The following is a 25633-nucleotide window of genomic DNA, read 5'->3' as shown; positions in this document are numbered from 1 at the left end:
AGCATCTTCTAGCATTTGGTATGTTTATAGTGGCGCTTCCCGCCACATGACAGGGGTCAGAGAGTACTTCTCAAAGCTTTCAGAGTGTGATAATGATATGGAGGTTGTACTTGGTGATGACAACATTGTTAGAGCAGTCAGTGTGGGGACATTGTCATTTGATAGGGGACCGAAACCTCCCTTGAAAGTGTCAGATGTTCTATATGTGCCTGGAATGTAGAAGAACCTAATATCCATCTTAACAGTTGAGGATTGAGGGTATGATGTGTTGTTCAGGAGAGGGAAGGTGCTTATATATCCCAGGGGAACTCCAACTTCTTCAGCTAGAGATATTGGTGTGTTCCATGCCAAGGTGTACAAGTTCTCATTCCAGCCCGTGATGGCATTGAGTAGTAGCACCCGAGACAGGACCAACAACAGATCTAGTAGTTCAAAGTTGTGTGAGATTTGGCACCGCAGGATGAGGCACATGTATCAGGGGGCATTGAGTACATTGCGGGAGATCACCACTGGTGTGCCAGATTTCAGTTCTGATCACCTTGATGTATGCAGAGGATGTGCTATGGGGAAGTTTGCTAGATTCCCTTTTCCCAGTAGTGACAGCAAAGTGATTGGGATCCTTGACTTGATTCATACCGATGTGAGTGGTTGGATGTCTCATGTATCCTTGAGTGGCTATGAGTACCAGTGTGGAAAATGTCTGCAAAAAATCGTGATTTAATCCTAAAAATGCATTTTTTCAACTAAATGATTTAATTCCCCGACTTTTTGGCGACTTTTTCAAAAAGGAAAAAATCACAATTTAATTGTTATACTCTCGATTTAATCGAGAGTCGACCCAAAATGTCGGCCTCCCTCCCAAGCCGCGGATAAAGAGGCCACAAAGGAGAAAATGATATAATTTTTTGCTGTTTTCTCTCCCATTCGGCGCTGTGGAGATTCATAGGGGTTTGCCATTGCCCTAGCGGAGAATATTTGTGAGTATTGTGGTGGGGATTTGGAGATTTGTCCACTGCTCATCGTGGGAGATTCAAAGCGCTGAATTGTTGCTGCTAGGTATGTATTTTAATTTCTCTTTAGTTTTTTTTACACAAATGATTTCTTAAATCTTTCTATACTTCTCTAAAATTCTATTAGTTTGTTTATGTCTTATTTTTGCCTAGAATTTTGAAAGGGAAACATTATTTAAAATCTAGATTGAAGCAAAACTTCAACTTTCAAGAATAAAATGACAAAAATTCAAAACCTTGTTCGCTGAATCTGGGTGTTGTCAAGTGACTAAGAAGAGGCATTTAAAATCCAAAATCAACTTTTGCATTTGTGTTTGCTTTTTATGTGATGGGAAATTTATAGTTTGTTTCGTTTTTTTTGTGCCCAGGTTTAAATTCGAGTTCAAAGTTTAAAACAAAATGCCAAGGCTTTTGGACGCTATGTGGGAATATGGTGACCCTGATACTATACACAAATCTGGGGGGATCAATAGAATGTATTTGACTTGCAAGTTGTGTGGAAATCATATGTCAGGAGGTATCAACAGATTAAAATTCAATTTGGGGCAAATTCCAGGGCAAAATGTTGACCTTTGCCCAAATACAACTCCAAAAATCATCCGACGGGCCATTCAATCATTGATGGATAAAGAGGAGGGAAAAGACACCAGGGCAACACTAAAATTCCAACTTATAGGGGCCTCAAGAGTGGGGGGAATTGAGAGTGGCAGTGCTTCTTCAACATCACCTTCCTCACCCATATGTCCCAACCCCTCATCTATCTCATCTTTTTTTGTTCCTAGAACCATAGTTGGTGCACAACTTGGTATCAAATCATCACTTAAAAAAAGGAAAAGGCAAAAGCTGACAGGTTGGTTAGTAAGTGTCTTCTATGGAGTGATGTTCCTTTTAACATTGCCAAGACAAACCCATTCTACCAGCCTATGTTTGATTTTGTTACTGTCGTTGGCCCGGGGTACAAAGCCCCCACCTTTGCAGAATTGAGAGGGCCTCTTCAAGATGAAAATACTGATTGCACTTCTAGATTGGAGGAGTTTCAGGCATCATGGGAACAAACTGGATGCACAATCATGTCAAATGGTTGGACTAACCAGAAGGGTAGGACCCTTCTTAACTTATTGTTTAGTTGTCCCAAGGGGACAATGTTTATGAAATCTATTGATGGATTTGCACACATTAAAGATGCACGTACATTATGTGAGTTGTTGGACATCTTCATTCAGGAAGTAGGCCCAAGCAATGTTGTCCAAGTCATAACAGACAACGCTGCAAATTATGTTGCAGTTGGCAAACTGCTTATGGAGAGGTATCCTAACTTTTTTTGGACAACTTGTGCTGCTCATTGCATTGACTTGATGTTGGAGGATATAGGTAAGATTCCTATTATGAGGGATATTATTGAATCATCCAGGTGCATAACAAAATTTATATATAATCATGCATTTGTGCTTAGCTTGATGAGAAAATACACCAGAAACAAAGAGTTGGTGCTTCCTGCCATTACACGATTTTCCATTGCTTTCATATCTCTTCAGTCTCTGTTGAATTCTATGTGGGATGTGAAGAGCATGTTTCTTTCAGCGGATTGGTGTGCTTTATCTATTAGCCACAAACCAAAGGGAGAGGGCATATGCAAACTAGTTTCATATGATCAGAGCTTTTGGGTGGGAGTAGAGGACGTGTGTGCCATTTCAAAACCTTTGGTAAGGGTTCTTCGGTTGGTTGATGGAGACAAGCCCGCAATGGGCTACTTGTATGAGGCCATGGATAGGGCCAAAGAAGCCATTCGTGCTTATTATGAAGATAAGGGAGACGAGGGGTTAGAGAAACAACAGGTCATATGGAGAGTGATTGATGAGCGATGGAACAATACCCTCCATCGCCCCATTCATGCTGCAGGTATCTACCTCAACCCCACATTTTCTTACGCCTGTGGTTTCAGATTTGATGCCGAGGTGATGGATGGATTCTTCACTTGTGTTGAGAGGATGGTGTCATTTGAGCAAGAACGTGAAGATATTTCTAAAGAAATCGAGGTCTATAGGATGGGAGGCGGCACATTTGGTTTAACCATGGCTATTAAGAATAGGACGACCAATATGCCAAGTAAGCTTCAATTTGTTTCAAACTTTCAAGTTTAGAATTTCAATGTTTTTATTTTATGTTTCTCATTTTTCTTTTAACTTGTGGATGCTTGGTGGACGAGCTATGGTGCCAGAGTACCCCATCTCTAAAAGCTTGCCATTCGAGTGCTCAGCCAAACATGCAGTTCCTCTGGGTGTGAGCGCAACTGGAGTGTATTTGACAAAATACACAGCAAAAAGTGCAACAGGTAAAAACATTTCAAATTAATTTTTTTGAATTAATTTTATTATTTTTAATATTTAAATTTTTTAAGTACTAATTTACAATCTATGACCCTAATGTAGATTGGAGTCCCAACGCTTCAATGACATGGTCTACGTCTACTACAATATTCGATTGTGGGTGAGACAACTTCAGACACCTACTGATGTGGAAGCCATCTCATTGGACAATATTGATACCACCACTGCATGGAGGGTCGAGACTGAGAGGCCGATCATGGACTCAATCCCGGATTGGTTAGGTGTGGATCTAGAGGATGTAGCAGTTGCAGGGGAGGGAGAGCCAGAGGTAGAGGAGGAGGAGCAACATTAGGGTCAGGAGGCAAACTTGGTTAAGGATGATGAGGAGGAGGTGACACCATCTAGGATGGGCAGCAACAACATAGGATAGAGGCCATCTTTTCCATCAGCTTCTAGAGGACGATTGAGTCCATTTGTATCCCAGGGGCAGGGCTTCTTTCTCCAGAGGAAAAGGCAAAGCCATTCCCTATTCCCGTAAAAGGGGAAGAGGATCTCAGTGACTGATTACTTGATGACTTTTAGATGACTCATGATATACATTTATTATATTTTTTGTTGATATTTTGACTCTTGAGAGTTGAGACTCAAACAAGACTCAAGATTCAGGAGTTGATTCACTATTTTGATATGTGATGTAGCACTAGACTTCATATACATATTATATATTAGCTTTCTTTACTTGTTTATGTGGAAATGCATTTATTTGATGTTGTTGATATTCTGGATGTTAAAAAAAAAGAATAATTTTGTGTTTTTTATTTAGTTTTGCCGACTTTTTAAAAAAACTCCCAACTTTAACGAGTTTTTCAACTTTTGGACCCTTGTCGAATTAATCCCGACTTCAACTTTTTCCACATTGATGAGTACTATGTTTTATTCATGGATGACCACTCTAGGAAGACCTGGATTTACTTCTTGAAAACCAAGAGTTAAGTCTTCAAGCGGTTTCAAGAGTTCAGAACTCTTGTGGAGACCCAGACAGTTAGGAAGATCAAGGTCCTCAGGTCGGACAATGGAGGGGAGTATACCCTTGGTGAGTTTGTTGATTTTTGTGTTGAGGCAGGCATTAGAAGGGAGTTCAAAGTTCCTTACTACCCCCAGCAGAATGGGGTTGTAGAGAGGAAGAACAGATCCATTGCAGGGGCTGCCAAAGCCATGCTTCATGATCAGGGTCTACCTTTATTTTTGTGGGCAGAGGCCCACAACAGTGCTGTGTCCTTGCAGAATAGGAGTCCACATCATGCCTTGGGGAATGTGACTCTGGAGGAGGCTTTTTCTGGGAAGAAGCCCGATGTTGGGCACTTTCGTATCTTTGGGTGCCTTACATATTCCTATGTCCCCAAGGAGAACAGGACCAAGCTAGAGCCCACTGTAGACAAGGGCATTTTTGTGGGTTATAGTGAGACCTCGACAGCTTATCAGATTTATATTCCTGTGCAGAGGAAAGTGGTTGTCAGGCAGGATGTGAAGCTCGAGGAGGAGAGAGCTTTTAGGAGGTCACAGGAGTTAGAGTATCCAGAGTCACTAAACCCTCAAGAGCAACTCAGTCAGTCACAGGGATCCAGTGGTCAGGGATCAAGAGGTACATCGATTACAGTGTTAAGTCCATCAGTGAGCAATGGCTCTCAGAGTCAGGTGGGTGGTTCTTCGGGCAGCATGCAGGGCATTCTGCAAGGCAGTTCACAGGGTAGTCCACTAATGGACAGTTCACACGATACTTTAGCATCTACAAGCACATATTCAGGCATGAGGTCAGTTGGTAGGCCTTTAGGAGTTCAGGCTTCTGATGATGATGAGGATTCTTTCACTTCGGTGGGAGAAGTATGCTCAGGGAAGAGGAGACCCAAGTGGCTTCAAGATACCTTGCGTGAGGCGATATTAATTGTTGGGCCAAAGAGACAGGCTAGAGAGAGTAAACCACCTGAGCGGTTCTGTAGTTACATGGCATTGGTAACAAGCATTGTTGACTTCGAGCCTTCTAGTTATGAGGAGGCAACTAGCCAGCAGGTCTGGAGAGAGGCCATGATGGAGGAGTATTCTTCTATCATGAAGAACGATGTTTGGGAGGTAGTGCCAAGGCCTGAAGGTAAATCAATTGTTACTTCCAGATCGCTCTACAAGATAAATCATGCTACAGATGGCAACATCGAGAAGTTCAAAGCTCGATTTGTGGCAAGAGGGTTCTCACAAGTAGAGGGAGTTGACTATGAGGAGACCTTCGCTCCTGTAGCTCGGTATACATCTATTCGCTTCATTATATCGATTACAGCAAAGATGGGTTGGAAGATCCACCAGATGGATGTGAAGATCACATTTCTCAATGGCTTCATTCAGGAGAAGGTTTATATTGAGCAGTTGCTAGGCTTTGAAGTGCATGGGAAGGAGTCCCATGTATGCAGATTGAAAAAGGCACTCTATGCTCTGAAGAAAGCTCCCAGAGCTTGGTACCCGGGGATTGATACATACTTGCAGCAGTTGGGTTTCACAAAGAGTGAGGCTGATTCGAACCTATACTTCATTGTGGTGGGTGAGGAGCATCTTATTTTGGTGTTGTATGTTGATGACTTGATCATCACTGGTGTAGAGAGACTCATTGAGGGCTGCAAGGGAGATCTTGCTTCAGAGTTTGAGATAAAGGATATCGGCTTGATGTATTATTTTCTAGGATTGGAGGTGTGGCAGGAGGAGGGGCGTTTCTTCCTGGGACAAGGGAAATACATTGTGGATGTTCTTATCAAATTTCACATGTAGGACTGCAAACCCATGTCTACACATATGATCACTAACTAGAAGAAGCTTTATGCTTCTGATTCTGAGTTGGTGGATCCTACTCTATACAGACAGTTGATTGGTTGTTTGATGTATTTGGTCAACACTCGACCAGATATATGATTTGCAGTTAACGCTATGAGTTAGTTCATGTGTGAGCCCAGGAGAGTGCGCTGGGTGGCCGCAAAACTCATTCTTCGTTACTTGCAGGGGATTGTGGATTTTGGTTTGGAATCTGGATTATAGACAGGGTGATGGAGTGAGACTGGAAGGGTACATGGATTCAGATTGGGCAGGTTGTGCTTCAGATAGGAAGAGTACTTCCGCGTGTTGTTTTGGGTTGGGTTTGGCAGTTGTGTCGTGGATTAGCTGGAAACAACAATCAGTTGCATCGAGCTCAGCTGAGGCAGAGTGTATGGCTGCTAGTTTGGCTAGTCGTGAGGTCATATGGCTTCGCAAGATGTTGTTTGGTCTATTTGATCAGGCATTAAGACCTTGTATAATTTACTGCGATAATCATAGTTGCATAAAACTCACGGAGAATCCAGTTTTCCATGACAGGTTAAAGCATATTGAGATCAAGTATCACTTCATTAGAGACTATGTCCAAAAGGGAGTTGTCAAGCTTGAGTACATCTCCACAAATGAGCAGGTAGTGGACATTTTCACCAAAGCCTTACCACAGGGCAAGCATGTCTACTCAGAGACAAGATGGGAGTGGTGAGGAGTAGTTTCCTCGGTAAGAGGGAGTGTTAAAATTTGGGTACCAGAGGACAAGTGGTTCCCTAAGGCTTTGATCTCTGGCCTAGGGAAAAGTGTCCAAATTTATTTTTTTTACTTTTATCCTAAAGTGACTTTAGAAGTGGTAAAGTCAATTTAATTTAAAACTGTCTTTATAAGTGGTAAAGTTACATTCTAATTTAAAAGTGACTTTATAAGTGGTAAAGTTACATTCTAATTTAAAGGTGACTTTATTAAAGTCAATGAAGAATTAGAAAGTGAAAAAATGACTATGGAAATAAAAGGCTAAGTGGGTCTTTATTTAAGTGGGTGAGTTAAAAAATATAAAGTGAAAATTAAATGCATATTTATTCTCATCCCTTTATCTAAATGAATTTCAGCCATTAGATCTTAGGGTAACCCAAAAGGTCATTTAGAGAATAAAAGGAGAAGAGAAGAGGAAAAGATCAATTCATTCTTTCATGAGCATTTGAGAGAAAGAGAAGAGAGAGAAAGGAGAAAATTTCTGAGTAGTGAGGAAGTGAAGGAGAGCAGCAAGAAAACATTTCAGCAAATCTGGGTAGCAACCTTTATTGGCACACATCCAAGGCAAAACCATACAACAGGAAAAAGGCATAGAAATCGAGGAAGAGGGATAGCACAAAAATCGAGGAAGAGTGACAACAACAAGGGCACAAATTTCGAGGCAGAAGTACTATTAAAATCCGTACGGACCGTATAGTCTGTACAACAAGTTCTAGGCACATTTTTCGAGGCAGGCCGTACATCATTTAATGCTGTTTTATTGTTGGAAAATTTCTGTTTTGGCTGTTTGCTGATTGGCAAGATTTTCTAGGCTAAGTGCAAGCACAAAAATTGAGAGAAGTTGTAATTTGTGGTCGCTGGAATTTTTACTGTGTATTTCAGTTTCTCTGTAAAAGCATTTTCAGAAATAAAAAAGAGATCTCAGACTGGTTTTCCCCAAGAGTTGTAGGGGGTTTTTCCAATGTCACATTGACAAAAAATCACTGTGTTATTTTCTGTGTGTGGCTGTCATAATTTTGCTGTGTTTTATTTTTGCAATTTCAGCAGTTGTGAAATCTCTAAATTTGTGTTTTCAGAAAAATATTGTCATTTCCAGATTTTAGAATTTTTATCATGCTTGGATTTAAAACTAAATGCATGGAGTGATAAGGAAAACTGATAACCGGAGTGGGGGTTGAAATTTCTTCGGTTAGTATTTAATCAAGAGCACCAAGCCCGCTATGTACTTTAAAGTGACTTTTAGACTGATCACTCCATTGTTTTTGAGTTTTAGTTATATCAATTTACTCTTCTAGTTTTCATATTTCAATATCTATTATAGTCTATTTTTCTTAGTACTAATTAGATTCTAGATTGATGACTGATGAATTTTAATTTTAAGTCAATTTAGAATATAGAATGATGAATGATGAATTTAATTTTTAAATCAATGTAGATGGTGAATAATGAATAAGGAATTTTAATTTTAAGTCAATCTAGAATATAGAATGATGAATGATGAATTTAATTTTTAAATCAATGTAGATTCTAGAATGGTGAATAACGAATAATGAATATGGATCAAAGTATTTCTTTATTGAATCTCGTGGTCTATGGATGAATCATATATGTATTAGTAAGGATGATGAGTATGGATCAATGTATTTCATTATTTAATTCAATTATGTATGGATCATTGTATTTATGCTTTCATTATTGAATATGAATTTGAAATATATATATATATATATATATATATATATATATATATGAAAAAATAAAAAAATTATATACCCCTACGTCCCCCTGTCCCCCCTAAATTTCCCAAAAAATTTGAGGATACTCCCACATGTCCCCCTTGTGTGTCTCCCTGTCCTGAAGTCTTGGTGGAACATTGGGTCAAAGGGGTAGCAATAATGAGGAAATCGACATTTTGGGCATACGGATGTGAGGAGGGAGCAATCATGGATGCATGAGTTACCCTGACCTTTGTTTTACACCTATCTTATTGCCTTTTGCTTTTTCTTGATTTTTCTTCATATTACTGCGTGAAGCTCTAGGAAATGAGAGCATGCTTTGAATGATGTATAGCACTGGTTACCCACTTAGTGGTGGGGCAGTTCATCTCCCACCAAGGGTTGGGACATGCATGGGTTCCTTTCTATGATGTGATAGGGCAACATTGGCCCCAACAACTGGGTGATGGCCATGCATAGTGATATGGGGTAGAGCTCATGCTTGGCTTTTGCCCACGTGCTAATGTTAATGTCCCAACCATCTTATGCATTTTATCATTTTCTTTTCGTTTCTTGCTTGTGTCTATTATGTGCTCTTTCTTTCCTTTTAGCTGCATCAACCTCCTGGGTCAACATTTCTAGGCCTGACACAAAGATGTGGAAAAGGGGAGGTAGTGTGCTAAATCCCAATGGACCCATGGTCAAGTGGACCCGGAGAAGGAAGGTGGAATAAGGGATCATTATGTACAGAGGGGAGTGATAAATATGGAAAAGGGATAGATGGAACACACTATCTCAATCATGGATTCCCAAGTAATGCACCTTCTTAAAGCAATAAGCCATTAGAGGCGGTCCCGCTAGACTAGGATAGAAAATTATTCCCCCATTTAAGGAAGTCACGCTAGAGTAGGATAAAAAATTATTCCCCCATTTAAGGTGAGGGAACAAGACTACGTTCAAGACCCTTCTTTCTTCTAAGTCACCCCACATTCCATGCCAAGTGCCCAAAATACAAACAAGCATAAGCACCCAAATGCAAAATGAATAGAATACCTTATGAAAGGAAGCACACCTTCGAACATGTGATCCTGACAAATGGGCAAGGGGACATATGACTGATGCAAGTGGCAGAGATATGAATGGCACGTCACATTGGCTAAGGTGGCTCTCAGGGGCTGCTGGCTGGATGAGAGGAATATGTTATGAATAAAAATATATATAAAATAATAGAGATAATGTAAAACTATAATAATAATAAATAATGATTAATTAATAACTAGTTAATGAAAAGGTATGTAACGAACAAGGTCCATATACGCAGCGGAATAATCTTTAGAATACTTTGAAGACGTAAACATCCATTATAGGACAAGTAGCTGTATATTGAATACTGTGTAAAAGAATTGATATGCGATTATTACAATGAGAGTGAGGGTGTGCTTATATACCCTAGGCAGGTACCTTTTCACCAATGGTTATGTCCTTAGGGACATACCTTTTCATTAACTAGCTACTAATTAATCATTATTTATTATTATTATTATAGTTTTATGTGATTTGTATTATTTTATATGTTTTTGTTCATAACAGAATATGAGAAAAGTTTCTTCTAGGGGTCACCGACTTTTGGTGGGTAACAGTACCATCAAAATTAATTAAGAAATTAGCTTTTCTAGACATTTTCTTCTCAATGCAAGTTACCCAACATACTGTCAGATGCATTTGAACTCAGTTTAGGTTAGAAAGGAAGCTATGCATTAGCTTACAATTAGTTAGTTTTACAAGGTTGCAGATTGTGTATAGTTTCCCAAATAGGTTAGCCGTACACATCTATAAATAAGTATTGGTAATCACTCATATTAAGAAATGGATAGTTTATCATTATTTTTGAAAATTCCATGCATGGATTTTTTGTCGATAGTTGTGTTAGCTGGCTGTTTTGATTCGTAATCTGTTTTTGATATCAGTGAGTCTAGAGCCAGATTGTTCATTTGCTTAATGATAACCATGTTTACAGGGGAAGATAACGCTTTTCAGCATACATCTGTTGAAGAGTTAATGGTTCATGTGATAGCTTTGGCATGCATGATCTGTCACTGATGTTCTATCTGGATGTCCACAGGGGAAATAATTAGAGTTGTTGAAAGTAACAAGAAAGAACACATGGAAAATTCGAAAAGTACAAAATTTGCTGATGCAGAAGCATGTAATGGATTTCAGCAACGTTATATGTCTGGGGTTTTTGATCAAGGTCTGTCCCTCACCTGCTGTGAGTCACTAGAAAAGAGGGGATTCCAGTTTTTGAATTTAGTGGCAATCCAGTTTTCTTTTTTTTTCTTATTTTGATGATGGATGTAAAGTGTTCTACTCAACTGAAAGAATGAATGTGAGAGCTAGGACAAGAATTGAGGCTTCATCATTTTTGGAACAGCATTTGGATCTTTTTGGCAATTATACTTCGTAATTATCCATAAGAACATTATCTGCCATTCTGTATCTATAATTTAATCATGAAAATTCATTTGCTTTGTTAGTTGTTCTTTTCTTCCTGTTTTTGTGGCTAGTTAGACTCGAGATCGATGGATTGTAGAATAATTGAATCAAATATTTTTTGATGTGTACAGTTATTATAATGCATGACATGAAAAAATCCTGTGCCTTTAGTATGCCCTAACCATGGTGAAAGAAGAAATGAGGAAAGAAAATAATTGATAAGAAAACCCTCCCCTCTTCTTGCATTTCAGTTTGTTTAGCTCGCTGTAATACCTTGATTTCATCTGAAAGAAAGTTATTGAAACTGTACAAATGATAGTTATATCTATAGTCTTTTGGTCATTATGTTCAATATTTAATTAAATCATTTTATGCAAATGCCACATGTATTAATAGTTTATGATTTTGTACTTATGAAAAATTATTGTTGCCATACATCAATCTTATTGAAGTTCATGTTTTATAGGAGGAACAACAAATCTTAAAAAGGGTCGCATGTTGGCTTCTTTATTGGTGAAGGAGAAAGTGGAGGATGTTGTGGAAACAACGAGCAAAAATGGTGCCAACGATATAGAAGAAACAAAGGTATTTCCTTTTTGTTTGTTATTCAGATGCTTTGTCCTGTGAATGATTTACGATTTTGTTTTCTTGTCAACTTGGATTGGTTGCTTCTGGATGTTTCAATACTAGAATATTTGTGTATGATTAGCTCTTTTATCCACCTAAAATTTTACACAGTTTAAAACATATTGTAAGTTCAATGGATTGGTCAATTTTTGGAATGAGCAGAGTTGGAACATTGGTTACATACACCATGACTGTGGGGAGCAGTTAGTGTCTTGTTTGTGCTCAAACGTGTTCTGTCTAGGTGAAACATGTGTGTAAATTCTAGTATTGTTGATTGTGAACAGGTTGAAGATATGTACCATGGCTGACTAGTTGTTTGTGGCTATGTGAGACATGTGTGAATTCTAGTTTTGCTGATTGTGGACAGATTGAAGATGTATACTAAGGCTTTTACATTAAACAATATCCAATCTTTGGGCATCGTTTCTTGCAATATTGTCTTAATCTTCATTATATCATGTTATACTATGTTTTTCGGTCTTGTCTTTCTAGGTGTTACTGCTCAAACTCTTGCTTAGATGAAAAATTCCTAACTGCAATAGGAGGGTCTAAGGAGGGCAATAGCATGAAAACATTTGAGAATTTGAAATGTGTTCCAAGTGTGCCATAAACTCGAGAAACGTTTTGCATCATGTTTTTTGAAACAGAAACATGACTTAAAATGTTCAATTATGTTTGCATATCATTTTCTATTGAAGATTTACCAAAAGGGTTTGTTCTGTCAATTTGAGTTGGATATCTCCTCAAAGTATGCAAATCCAACCATCCTCCCAAATGGAGAGAGAAAACCCTAATATAGGTTTGAACTCAACTTATACAATAAACTATTGATTGTTTTCCAAGATTCGTTTGATCTTGAGGGAACACAATAAAATATTACATTTCTAACCTCCCGAACAAACATCTTACTAGAAGTGGAAGTGAGTTATTCAAATCCATTTTCCTTTCCTAGAAAAAAACAATAAAATAACATTCTCCATGACACAAACAATATATTTGTGCTCACATTTAACTAACCCCATAAAACATTTTAACAATGATACAAAAGATGAATTTGTGTGGAATAACCTCCAAAAATAGCAACGAATGTAACAACCTCAAAGCAATTGATCCATTGACCAACCTGAAAAATGTACAATAACTAATTGTAGATCAACCTTTTCAAGTGCAAGCTTGGCCATAACAAATGAGTCCAACAATAATTATGGCTACATGAAAAATAAAAAGACAGCTTAGCTTGTCATTATTTAAGAATGGCTATAGCTTTGTATCTTATGTGTGTCATGGGACAAACCCATCTAATCGACCAATTGATATAGTAAAAGAAACACCAGGATTAATTAAATTACCACGTCCAGCTCCATATAATATGCTGGATAAAATTATAGGCTCCGACCATAATGCCACTCACAAATTTGTGGGCTCAATATTGCAACAGGCCAGCCCTCGATTTGGTCAACTCGTGGAATAAAAGGAAGCAGCTCACCAAGCAATATAATAATATGTTTGAACTCCACTTATGTGCCATTGCATAGACTAAGCTACTTTGTCATCAAAGGTAGCTATGCTGTTGTATGAGTGGAGTAATGAAGAGGGTGGGCCAATGTATTAAAATAATAATATTTATGAACATAAATATATAATATAATATAATGAAATAATTTATGATTAATAATATAATAATGATTGGTATAACGAAAGGGCATGTCTCAAGGGAAATGACTATTCATGAAAGGACATTTCGCATAGGTATACATATAGGGCCTCCTTGTACAATCAATCATCATGTTTTCTACTATCAAATTACTTATATACAATTTATATATTGTCCATATGGATTTCCTTGTATTCCTGACAATTTGAATATTTTGTGTGAGAACAAACTTTCCCTGTCTCATTTGGTATCAGAGCTACGTCTGATCTGAGCCCTTGACCACTAGACTTGTGGTCAAGAAAATTGTTACCTTAGATCTGCGAGTCTTCGACCACAGATCATTTTTTTAAAGTTTCTTTGGAACCTGATTGTTAGCTAACTCATCAAGGCTATCTTTCAAAGATTTTGTAACATCTTAGTCTTTGACAAGATAATGACTGTTGACCATTTTTTGTTAAAATTTGAAACAAGGATTACTACGCTAAAAATTGAAGATATACCAAATCTTGTTGCAAGCAAAACAATTTGGGTTCTTGAAATATTCAAAATTTTAAAGGTTTAAAGTTGATCACACAAGCATTAATATACAACATCTTCACCTTGAAGTGGAATCAATAAATTCGACCTTAGCTCAAAAGATCGGGAACAATATATATTGAGAAAGTGGTACCAAGCAAGTGTTTCCTAGGCATTTATCGTTTTGGCCTAGGGGACACATTAATCATGCTTTTGTCTAGGGACGTTATGTGTTTTATTAATGTGAAGGAGCTAAAGTATTTTTATTAGTCGAGTACTTTGTATTTTAATTTATTAAAGTCACATGGGTATTAAAGTGACTTTATGTGTAAAGTACTAAGTTCACTTTATGTTATTAAAGTAACTTCTATATTTTAAAAATCATTTTATGAGAGAAAAATTGACCATGGTACTAAAACATTAAAAAGTACTAGGCCGTGTTTTAGGGGGGGGGGTCAACATGAGAAAGGGGTCAAGTGGGGGCTTGATCTCATAGGCTGAGATTTAATCTCAGCCCTTGATCATTAGGTTTAAGGTTATCCTCACTAAATGATGACAAAAGGGAGGAAAAACTTATGATACACAGAATATATATGAATAAATACTTTATTAAAATGATGAAATACCTATGATGAATGTTTACAATGGGTTGCCTGGCTTATATACCGCCATGGGCACCCTTTGGGAAAGGGCATGATCTTATGATCGTGCCCTTTCGTCTAACTAAACCTAAATTAAACAATAAACCTAAAATTAACTAATTTTTTACATAACATTGCCTTCCTCTCGAAAGAATGCTTTGTCCTCAAAGCATGCGCAACGACGGATGTTGTTGACAAAATGCTTCATTCTCCCAAGAAGCGTCTTCTTCGGTAAGTCCTTCCACTTGATTATATATTCCAAGATGATCAAGGTCCCACACTTTAAAAGGTCTTGGATTAATCTCTCAATTTCTATTTTTTGGTGATGTGAATATCGGTATGGCTTGATGTTGACGGGGTCTGATCTTGCCTTGACTTCTATTGTATGCTCAATTTCCCTATTAGGCGGCATCTTCATAGGTAGGTCTTGAAATACTTTTTCATGCTTCCGAATCAGATCTTGTATCTCTGGTGACTCTTCTCGACTCAGCTTCATCATCTGAGATGATGATACAACTTGATTTTCTGGTGCTTGGAATCCGTGTAGCTTGTACTTCTGACCTCCCCATTTGAATTTTATAAATTGTACTTGATGGTTGGCGGCATAAGTGCCTAAAGTTCGTAGCCATTAGATACCTAGGACTACATCTACTCCTCCTAATGGTACCATGATGAATGGAGACTCTAGATTAAAGTCTTGAATCTGTAAATTGACCTTATGGCATTTCCCTACCTTTTCAATCTTCTTACCATTAGCTACCATCACTTTCATGTTTGGTAAGGGAAATGAAAAGATATTGAGTCTCTTTGCCATGGTTGCATCTAAAAAATTTTCTGTGCTTCCAGAGTCGACGAGAACCACTACGTTGTTCTTCTTTATGTGTCCTTTTAACTTTAAAGTCTGAGGTTGTGATAAACCTGTCATAGCTGATATTCTCCTTTATTTTTCATTTTCATCCTTTTACTTAAATTTTTAACATTACCATGAAATGACTCAGGATGTTTGAGAGTGGTTTCGCCCTCATTGGATTTCATATGGAGAAAGTAGAATTTTAGATCTCACTCAAAATCCAGCAGACTTATTTGTTTTTCAGGATTTCAGGATTGGGAGGATTGCAATGTTTCCATTGGATTTTATCATGTACTAAGGTATGGAAATTGTATTTAATCAAGAGAATCAAGCCCTCTATGCAGGGGAAACTCCCAATAATCAAGACCATGTAGGGTACTAGGGTATGAAAAGTGTATTTAATCAAGAGCACTAAGGTCGTTCGACTATGTAGGAGGAGACTCCCAATACAACAGTGGTCCTTCTAAAGAATGGGATGTGGATGCAGAAAATCCTGATTTGGATCTCTCTCTTGCAGCCTTATAGTCTTTATTGTACTTGCAGCCTCATATATTAATATAAATAAAGGTTGATTTTGAGATTTGGATATATAATAAACGTTGCTTTTGCATATTCCGATATTTTTATTTTCATTATGTGATCATTCATGAGTAAATGTGATGTAAATTAAATCTTAATGTTTAAGTGTAATAAATTATAATGTATCATTTATGCTTTATGATTGCACACATATATATATATATATATATATATTTAAATATTTTCAATATATATATATATATATATATATATATATTCATGTTTCCCCGTTTCCAAAATTTGGGGAGGTCACGTTTCGTATCGCTTCCCGTTTCGGAAACTCATACCCGTTTCCCCGTTTCGTGCAACTTAGATATATTATATATATTATATATATCCTACGTCCACCCAAAAGGTCACGACCAATGCTTCCAGGAATCGATTTATGAAGGGACGTGACTTATTGAAGTCAATGAAACGGGTGGGGTGAACGAAAAAAGGCACAACAGATGGGCACAGATAACAACGAGTGGTGAACTGGCAGTCGGAAGCACGGGAGAGGAATGGACGGCGGTTGGCGTGGGTCACGGGTGGTCGGGAACGAGGGTTGGAAATAAGTGAACAGAGAATAGGCAGTCGGGGCTAGCAATTGGTGAACAGCAGTGGTAGGAGATGCGACGGAGATAGCAACGGGTGGTTGGGACTGGTGCGGACGTAGAGAATGCGTGGTCGTGGTTGCGGGGACAACGGAGGGGAAAGCGTTGACACAGACAAGGAGCAGCAGAATGGTGACAACGGCTGGTACGCGACGGTGAAGTGGTTAATCGACTGAGTGTGTGGCTGCTGCGATTGAACTGGACGCCGCAAACGACGACTGAGGCAGTTTGGCCTGGGACGGAAGCGAGAAGGCAGCGATCAACCCGCTCTGATACCAGTGAAGCGGAAAAACTTATGATACGCAGAATATATATGAATAAATACTTTATTAAAATGATGAAATACCGATGATGAATGTTTACAATGGGTTGCCTGGCTTATATACCGCCATGGGCACCCTTTGGGAAAGGGCATGATCTTATGATCGTGCCCTTTCATCTAACTAAACCTAAATTAAACAATAAACCTAAAATTAACTAATTTTTTACATAACAAACACATTAATCATGCTTTTATCTAGGGACGTTATGTGTTTTATTAATGTCAAGGAGCTAAAGTATTTTTATGAGTCGAGTACTTTGTATTTTAATTTATTAAAGTCACATGGGTATTAAAGTGACTTTATGTGTAAAGTACTAAGTTCACTTTATGTTATTAAAGTAACTTTTATATTTTAAAAATCATTTTATGAGAGAAAAATTGACCATGGTACTAAAACATTAAAAAGTACTAGGAAGTGTTTTAGGGGAGGGGGGTCAACATGAGAAAGGGGTCAAGTGGGGGCTTGACCTCATAGGCTGAGATTTAATCTCAGCCCTTGATCATTAGGTTTAAGGTTATCCTCACTAAAGGATGACAAAAGGGAGGAAACGGAAAAAGTAGATTCATTCATTCTTCTCTCAAGGAAATGAGAAGAGTGCAGGAGAACAATGAGCAGCCTACAGGAGGAGACCAAGGAGGCATGTTTGCAGCTGAATGAGAAGACTGAACAGCAAGAGGAGGAGCTAAGGGCTCTCAGCTAACAGTCATGTACATATCTTGAGTTTCTAGGGCCGAGTCCAGAAATTTTCAGGCTGCTGTTTAAGGCATTTTTGCAGGGGTTATACAGGTTGAGTTGAAGCCTTAACCTTCACTGGGTATAAGTTTACCTTCCAGGCCGAGATTTTTGCTCCATATAGGCTGAGTTCAGGCCCAATCTACAGGAGACTAGATCATTTAATCATTTTTGTTCCAAACTATTTCTCTTCATGTAAATCCTCCCGAAGTTAGACCAATTGCGCTCACACCCAGTATAACTGCAAGTTTGACTCAAAATACGAATTGCAAACTTCTGCAATTGAGGACAATGGCTACCAAATGCCTCCCACCATTTTGCCGCAAAAGACATAGTTGTGTAATGAGTTAGCTCAACAAATTATATCCAACTTTCAAATTATAAACAATTTAACAAAATAAGAATTTGAAAATTGAAATTGTTTGTTCACTTGGCTCATTTGCTTCCCTTGCAATGCTTGCTCGGTTCTTACCAAAGGTACCTATGGCTCTGCTAAAACAAGTGATCTGTTAGTGTATATCCCAATGTTTTACAACTCGGACTCAGATTCGGACTCGGCCGAGGATCGACTCGGACTCGGATTCGGACTCGGTAATGACTCGGCCGGCTCGATTTCAATGACTCGGTCGTTGTAAAAAATACATTAAATATTTATTTTTTTATAAAAAAACATAATTTTAAATATTTTAAACATAATTTTAAAGATTTTCATTCAAGTTTCCAAACACACAACATTATAATATACATGGAAGACAACATATGATCAAAGTAGGCTCATGAACCAATCCATTATATCAAAATGGTACGATGGTACCCAATGGCAATAGTAAATACATAGTCAACTGTAGTCTGTCATACATGATCAAAGACTCAAGAGTCAAAACAAAATACAAATAACCAAGGAGGCTAGTAGCTACTGCCAGAGGAGCCAAGATCATCTCGACCAATCTCTGGATCATCATCATCAGAGTCAGACAAGGGGCCCCATGGCTCCTCCTCATCATCATCGTCTCCAACTGCAACTGTAGAAGTGGTGCCAGTACCACTAGGCTGTGCAGCAGATGCAAGCTGAGATAGAGTACAAATGCGGCTGCGCTTCTGTCGTGGCTGAGCAGAGGAAGGCGAAGCACCTACAACTGGAGTCCTACTAGCTGGCTGTGAGACTGAGGCTGGTGGATCGGGATCTGCATTCAACTGAACACGCTGCAGTGGATCTTCAACATCAATTTCATCAAGATCCTCATCAGGATCAAACTCTGGTAGACGACTCTCCACTACCCAATCTGATGTTGGATCAATGTCTTCCAACACAATGGGATCTGAATCAGGTCTTTTGTTCAGCAATTGGTTCCGTCTGAGCCGAAGGTTGTATTGGACAAAAACCAGATCATTCAACCGTTTTTGATCCAAACGGTTTCTCTTCTTTGTGTGAATCCTCTCAAAGACAGACCAATTGCGCTCACACCCAGATGCACTGCAAGTTTGACTCAAAATACGAATTGTAAACCTTTGCAATTCAGGGCACTGGCCACCAAAGGCCTCCCACCATTGTGCTGCAAAAAACATAGGAGTGTAATGAATTATGAGTTAGATGAAGGCTGAAGCTCAACAAAATTACAAATTATATCTAACTTTCAAATTATAAATGATTTAACAAACTTTAATAAAAAAAGTAAAACCATTAAGAAATTGAAAATTGAAATTTTTGTTTACCTGGCTCATCTGCTTCTCTTGCAATCTTTGCTAGGTTCTTCCCAAAGGTACCTGTTGCATTGCTGAAGGATGTGACCTGCTGATGTATCAGCAGCTGATCAGACTCCGATGGGACCATGCGCTCAATGCAATCAACCAGTCCATCTCTGACCTCCCCCCTCAAAGCTCCTGACTCCTTAGCTTTATAATGATACCGTGGGTTCAAAAAATACCCAGCTGCATGTATAGGGCGATGGAGTTGATTGTTCCATCTTTCATCAATGATTGCCCAAATGGGCCCATACTTTGCCACTCTATCCTTGTATGCTGTCTTTATTTGCTCCTTTGCTTGATCCATAGCCTCATAAATGAAGCCCATAGCCAACCTTTCCCCATCCACCAACCGCAACACCTTAACTAGTGGCTCAGCAACCTTCACAATCTCTGCTGCCTTTCTCCAAAAAGTTTCATCATGGACTTTCCTTTTCAATTCTCCGCCTTCTGGTTTGTTAGACCAACTGCTTTGATTCCAATCATCACTGGAAAACATCTTTTGCAAGTTTCTATGTTGGGAAAGCATAGATTGCAATGTCAAAAAATGTGTAGCAAATCTAGTGATGGCAGGCCTAATAATATCCTTGCCTCCAGTGTGTTTCCTCATGAGACTCAAAACCAGTGTATGATTGTAGATAAATTTTGTTATGCTTTTGGCATTATCTACAGTGTTTCTGACCCAATCTAATTTTCCAATATCCTCAAGCATGAGGTCTATGCAATGTGCAGCGCATGGGGTCCAAAAGATGGTCTTGTGTTTTTCCTCTAACAGTCTACCAGCAAGAACATAGTTAGAGGCATTGTCTGTGATGATTTGAACAACATTAGCCACCCCCACATCCTGAATAACCTCATCCAATAACTGAAACAACAAGTGGCCATCTTTTACCTTATCAGATGCATCAACTGATTTTAAAAACATGGTTCCCTGTGGGCAGAAGACAAGAAAGTTTATGATGGTACGGTTTCTTTGATCAGTCCATCCATCTGACATGATGGTACACCCTGTTCTTGCCCATGATTCCTTGAAATCTTGCAAATACTCATTAATTGATGTAATTTCTTTCTGCAAACGAAACCCCCTTAGCTCTTGCATAGTAGGGCCTTTGAAGCCTTTTCCAGCAGCATGTATGGCCTCAAACATAGGCTCATAATATGGTGAACGAGCAGCATTAAAGGGGATATCAGCATCATACCACCATCTAGCTATGTAGTCACAAGCAGTCTCCCTCAATTCTTTCTTCCAATGGTCATCTAAAGTGGGCTGAGCAAGACCTTTACTAACTTCAGGACCATGTGCATCTGATGGAGAGGAGCCTGAGTGAGTGAAAAAACTTTTGATAGTCCCATCACCCTTCATTCTACCCTTTCCCTTATCTTGAACAGAAGCAAAAGAGGGAGGAACATAACGGAAAGGGTTTGATGCATCAGTTTGAGGGATAGAGGAAGAACCCTCAAACTCATAGTGGGGGTTGGCCTTGGCAGCCATCATTCTTTGTATCTCCCTCTTCCTCCCAATTTCAGCCTGTATCTCTTTTTGCCTAGTCTTTTCTGCATTAAATTTTTCAAAGCTTTCCAACAAATTCTTTCTAATCTCCCCAATTTCCTCAGATTTACATGCAGTAATATTGCCTTTAATCCCTGCCAAGTGTTGTTTCAGCCTATTAATCCCCCCAGGACCTGACTTAATTTTCCTATGGCAAAACTTGCAACACATCTCATCATCAACCATTTCAACATATGCCCAAGCAGCATCTTTTGCTCTAGGTGCCATTTTTTGACTAGGAAAACAATCTGAAAATGAAAAAAAAAATAAAAATTGATTCAATGTTCATTTATTTGACTAAAAACACTCTCTAAGCTATCTTGATATGCACCTAAAATTTACTAAGTAAAAACAGATTTATAGAGGTGGAAAAAAATGCCTCCAGGCACAAACTGCCTCCTCAAGCTTGCTCCAAAAATCAGCTCCTCAATGCTGCTCCAAATGGCTGCCCAAGAAGCTCCTCACTCCAGCTACAATGCTCCTCCAAGACTCCTCACTGCTGCTCCAAAACAAGCTCAAGAACTGCTCACTAACTCTCAAAGAAGACTCTCACTCAAATGCATAAGACTGCTGTGAGTGAAATGAGAGCATTTGGCTGTCTTAAATAGAGTTTGGGAGGGGAAATGGACCCCAAAAGCATTAAACAAATCACAATAACCCTTTCAGCTCCACAAACCCTACAGCACTTTATTAAAAAACAGCAAAAAAGTCATTTTTTTTGGGTTAATACGCTGCCACAGCCGGTTTGTATCGGTACGGCCGAGTCATGACGGGACCCGGCCGGGTTGACCGGGTCAGCTATGACTCGGCCGGGTCATTGGATGACCCGGCCGAGTCATAGCTGACCCGGTCAACCGAGCCGGGTCAAGGGCCGGGTCAATGCGGAGGCTTTTGAAACGGAACGAAACGGCCGTTTCCGTTTCGGTTCGGCCATTTCGTAAAACTATGGTATATCCAACCGGTCACTCTCCTTAGGGACCATGTGATCAATGCAGTCAATCAATCCATCTCTGTTAAAATTGGCAACTAGGGCCAAACTCCATGTGGGTGTTCTTATTTATGGCAACTGATATTTTTCTTGGACTCCTCTCATTGGGAGGTGTAGGATTGATCTAACGATTATCCGATTCCGATATGTATTCATGGAGATATGAATTTATTTATGTTATTTGACAATTTGTCAAGGTCGGCCAACAACCAAATTACCCCAACTTATCCTCAACGTTTTATTATAAATAGAAGAGGTCTTCAAGTCATTTTCACACACACTTCTCCTAAGATCTCTCTCCACTCGTTTGGGTTTTGGTGGCTAGAGAGATCAAGAGGGAGAAGCCCTAGACGCAGTGAAGGAAGGAGCCCTAATTGCAGACCCAAGGAGAGACCTATACGCTGCCCTAAAGGAGATCTAACCCTAGCCCTAGACGCAGTCAAGAGAAGGCTCCCATATGCAGTCAAGGAGGGAGCTAGCTACTGTTCTAAAGAGGCTCCTATCTGCAGTTCTAAAGAGCCCTATCTGCTGTTCCAAAGTGCCCTAACCGCAGGTCAAGAGGTGCCCTAAATCCGCAGTTAAGGGTGACCCTTATTCGTTATTCAAAGAGGCCCTTATACGCTGTACTAAGGTGCCCTAAATCCGCAGTCTATTGAGCCCTAATTCACAGCTAGAGAGTGATCCTATTCCACAACAACTTGACCCTAATATGCAGCTACAGGAGGAGACATAATCCGCTGGTCAAAGGCAGTCCTAACAACAGTCATAAGAAGGCTTAGTTGCAGTCCAGAAGGAGGCCTAATACGCAACCTAACTACAGTCACCTAGCCACTGTCATGATGAATGATAAATCCATATTGTTGTAGGTGACAACGTGGATTGTGTTGGGCATGATAAAGCTGTTCTTGATCTCAAGTTGCTGGACATAAGAATCCATTGTATCGAGGTGCCTAAGTCTGGTTGCTTAAGGGCTGATTGAGGCACTAATTGAGGAGACCTAAGTCTCAATCCACTGCTAGGCTAGGCCGCAGGCCATAGCCAATAGTTGGAGGCATTTAAGTGTTGCGTTCAGAAGTATAACATCCCCTCAAGGCAGTGTACAGAAGGAGGAACTGTATGAAGGCTAACCGCAGTCAATAGGTCGACCATTGGATATGTTTAGGTTGTTGTGGTACTCAGAGCTTGTGCCCTAACCAGTGATCAGGTTTGCCAAGATATGCTTCAGTCCTTACAAGATATATAAGATGCTAGATGGGCAACCTTGAGATGATCAGTGAAGTAACAAAGGAAGAAGAGTTTTATGGAAGGAAAGCTTCAGCATTTTGGGTAATTGGTTGAGCTGTTTTATGCATACCATCTGCTGCATATCTTCAGTCCTTGGTTCCAAAATTCCATCCTCATTGTATCATCTTCATGGTGAAGATCTCTGGTGTTTGATCTCCTATTTGTCAAGTCAAGTATTGACTTCAAATCATTGTACTCTATTTCTCTCTCTATTGAACTATTGAATAATATAAGAAGAATTGATCAAGGGTTTCCCCACATTGGGGTTTGTCCTTGGTTGGTGCCACATCTTGTGTCCTCTTGTCTTGGCTTGTCTTCTGCTATTTATGTTTATGTTCTATCTGCACTTTACTATCATGCTAATGTGAATATTGTCATTGGGCTAATATGAAAAATTGAAGTAAATTGCTCTAAGCATAGAACATACCTAAAATTAACAATCCTTAACTTCCCTAGTCAAAAATTCTGCCTCCAGAGCTTTATATAGATACCTTGGGTTCAGAAAATACCTAGTTGCATGTATAGGGCGATGGAGTTGATTGTTCCATCTTTGATCAATGATTTCCTGAATGGGCCCATACTTAGCCACTCTAGTGTTGTATGCTACCTTTATTTTCTCCTTTGCTTGATCCATATCTTCATAAATGAAGCCCATAGCGAATCTTTCCCCATCTACCAACCGCAACACCTTAACCAGTGGCTCAATAACCTTCACAATCTCTGCTGCTTTTTTCCAAAATATCTCTTCATCAACTTTGTTTCCCACATCTTTGCCATCATGTTTGCGAGACCATTGACATTCATTCCATTCATCACTAGAAAACACCCTTTGCAAGTTTCTATGTTGGGAAAGCATAGATTGCAATGTCAAAAGATGAGTTGCAAATCTAGTGATAACAGGCCTAATCATATCCCTGCCCCCTGTGTGTTTCCTCATCAAGTTCAAAATCCATGAGTGAGTGTAGATATATTTTTTTACACTTTTGGCATGCTCTATAGTGTTCGTGATCCAATCTATTTTACCAATATCCTCAACCATGAGGTCTATGCAATGTGCCAGTGCAACACATGGGGTCCAAAAGATGGTTTTGTGTTTTTCCTAAAATTTTACCAACAAGAACATAGTTAGAGGCATTATTTGTGATGATTTGAACAGCATTAGCCACCCTCTCCTCTTCAACAATTTCATCCAAACGCTGAAACAATAAGTGTGCATCTTTCACCCTATCAGATGCATCCACTGATTTTAGAAACATGGTTCCCTATGGGCAAAATATAAGAAAGTTTATAATGGTACGGTTCCTTTGATCAGTCCATCCATCTGACATGATGGTACAACCTATTTTTGCCCATGAGCTTTTGAAATATTTCAAATATTCATCAATGGACAAATCCTCTTTTTGCAAAAGAGATCCCCTTAACTCATGCATAGTAGGGCCTTTGAAGCCCTTTCCAGCAGCAAATATGGCATGGAACATAGGTCCATAATATGGTGAACGAGAATCATTGAAGGGGATATCAACATCATACCATCATCTAGCTATGTAATCACAAGCAGTTTCTCTCAATTCTTTCTTCCAATGGTCATCTAAAGTGGGCTACATTTGATCTCTATTAGCTTGAGGATCATGTGCACTATCAGAGGGAGAAGAAGGTGTGAAATAACTTTTGATATCACCCTTCTTGTTCATTTTAGCTTTACCCTTTTTTGATTAGGCTCCAAAGAGGGAGGAACATAGTGAAAGGGGTTGGATGCATCAGTGCAAGGGATAGATGAAGAGCCCTCATAATCAAAATTGGGGTTGGCAGCTATCATGTGTTTTGTACAACTCTTCCTCCCAATTTCAACCTCTATTTCTTTTTGCCTAGCTTTTTCTTGCTCAATCTTCTCAAAATTTTCTATCAACTGCTTCCTAATATCCCGAGTTTATTTTGCTGGTGTTGCACATGGAGCAATTTGGCCTTTAATACCAGCCAAGTGTTGTTTCAGCCTATGAATGCCCCCTCGACCTCCCTTCATTTTTCCATGACAAAATTTGCAATGCATTTGATTATCAATCATCTTAGCATAGGCCCAAGCAACACCTTTCATTCTAGGAGTCATTTTCTAATATTTGGACTTGGAAATGAAAGGAAACAGATCTAAAAATGAAAAGAAAAAAAAAACAACTCTTCAATTTTCAGTTTTTTTTACAAAAATTACTCTTTTAAATTTTCAGATTTGCAAAAAAAAAAAAAAAACAGAAGCAAAGGCAGATTTGAGAAGTGAAAAAAAAACCTTTAGGCTCTAACCTCAACAATGCTGCTCCAACAAACCAACTCTTCAATGCTGCTCCAATGGTTGCGTAAGAAGCTCTTCACTGTTGCTCCAATGATTGCCTAAGACTCGTCACTGCTGCTCCAAAAACCAAC

At 39.0% G+C, this 25633-nt stretch overlaps 1 protein-coding gene across 2 annotated transcripts in view; it reads left to right on the top strand.

The window, feature by feature from the left end:
* LOC149217708 (uncharacterized) overlaps positions 1-25633 on the top strand; it is a 369289-nt gene that overhangs the window by 280327 nt on the left and 63329 nt on the right. For both annotated transcript variants that reach the window (XM_089393059.1, XM_089393058.1), the window contains exons 19-20: positions 10769-10897; positions 11606-11724. In XM_089393059.1, the coding sequence (XP_089249185.1) occupies positions 10769-10897; positions 11606-11724 (248 nt within the window). The remainder of the gene's footprint in view (positions 1-10768; positions 10898-11605; positions 11725-25633) is intronic.

The sequence above is a fragment of the Pinus tabuliformis genome, chromosome 1_1, assembly GCF_031772625.1.
Source record: "Pinus tabuliformis cultivar Carrire ecotype Pingquan chromosome 1_1, CPIR1, whole genome shotgun sequence".
Taxonomy (NCBI): domain Eukaryota; kingdom Viridiplantae; phylum Streptophyta; class Pinopsida; order Pinales; family Pinaceae; genus Pinus; species Pinus tabuliformis.
Note: the sequence above shows the minus strand (reverse complement) of the source record. Positions and strands in the feature narration are given on the sequence as shown.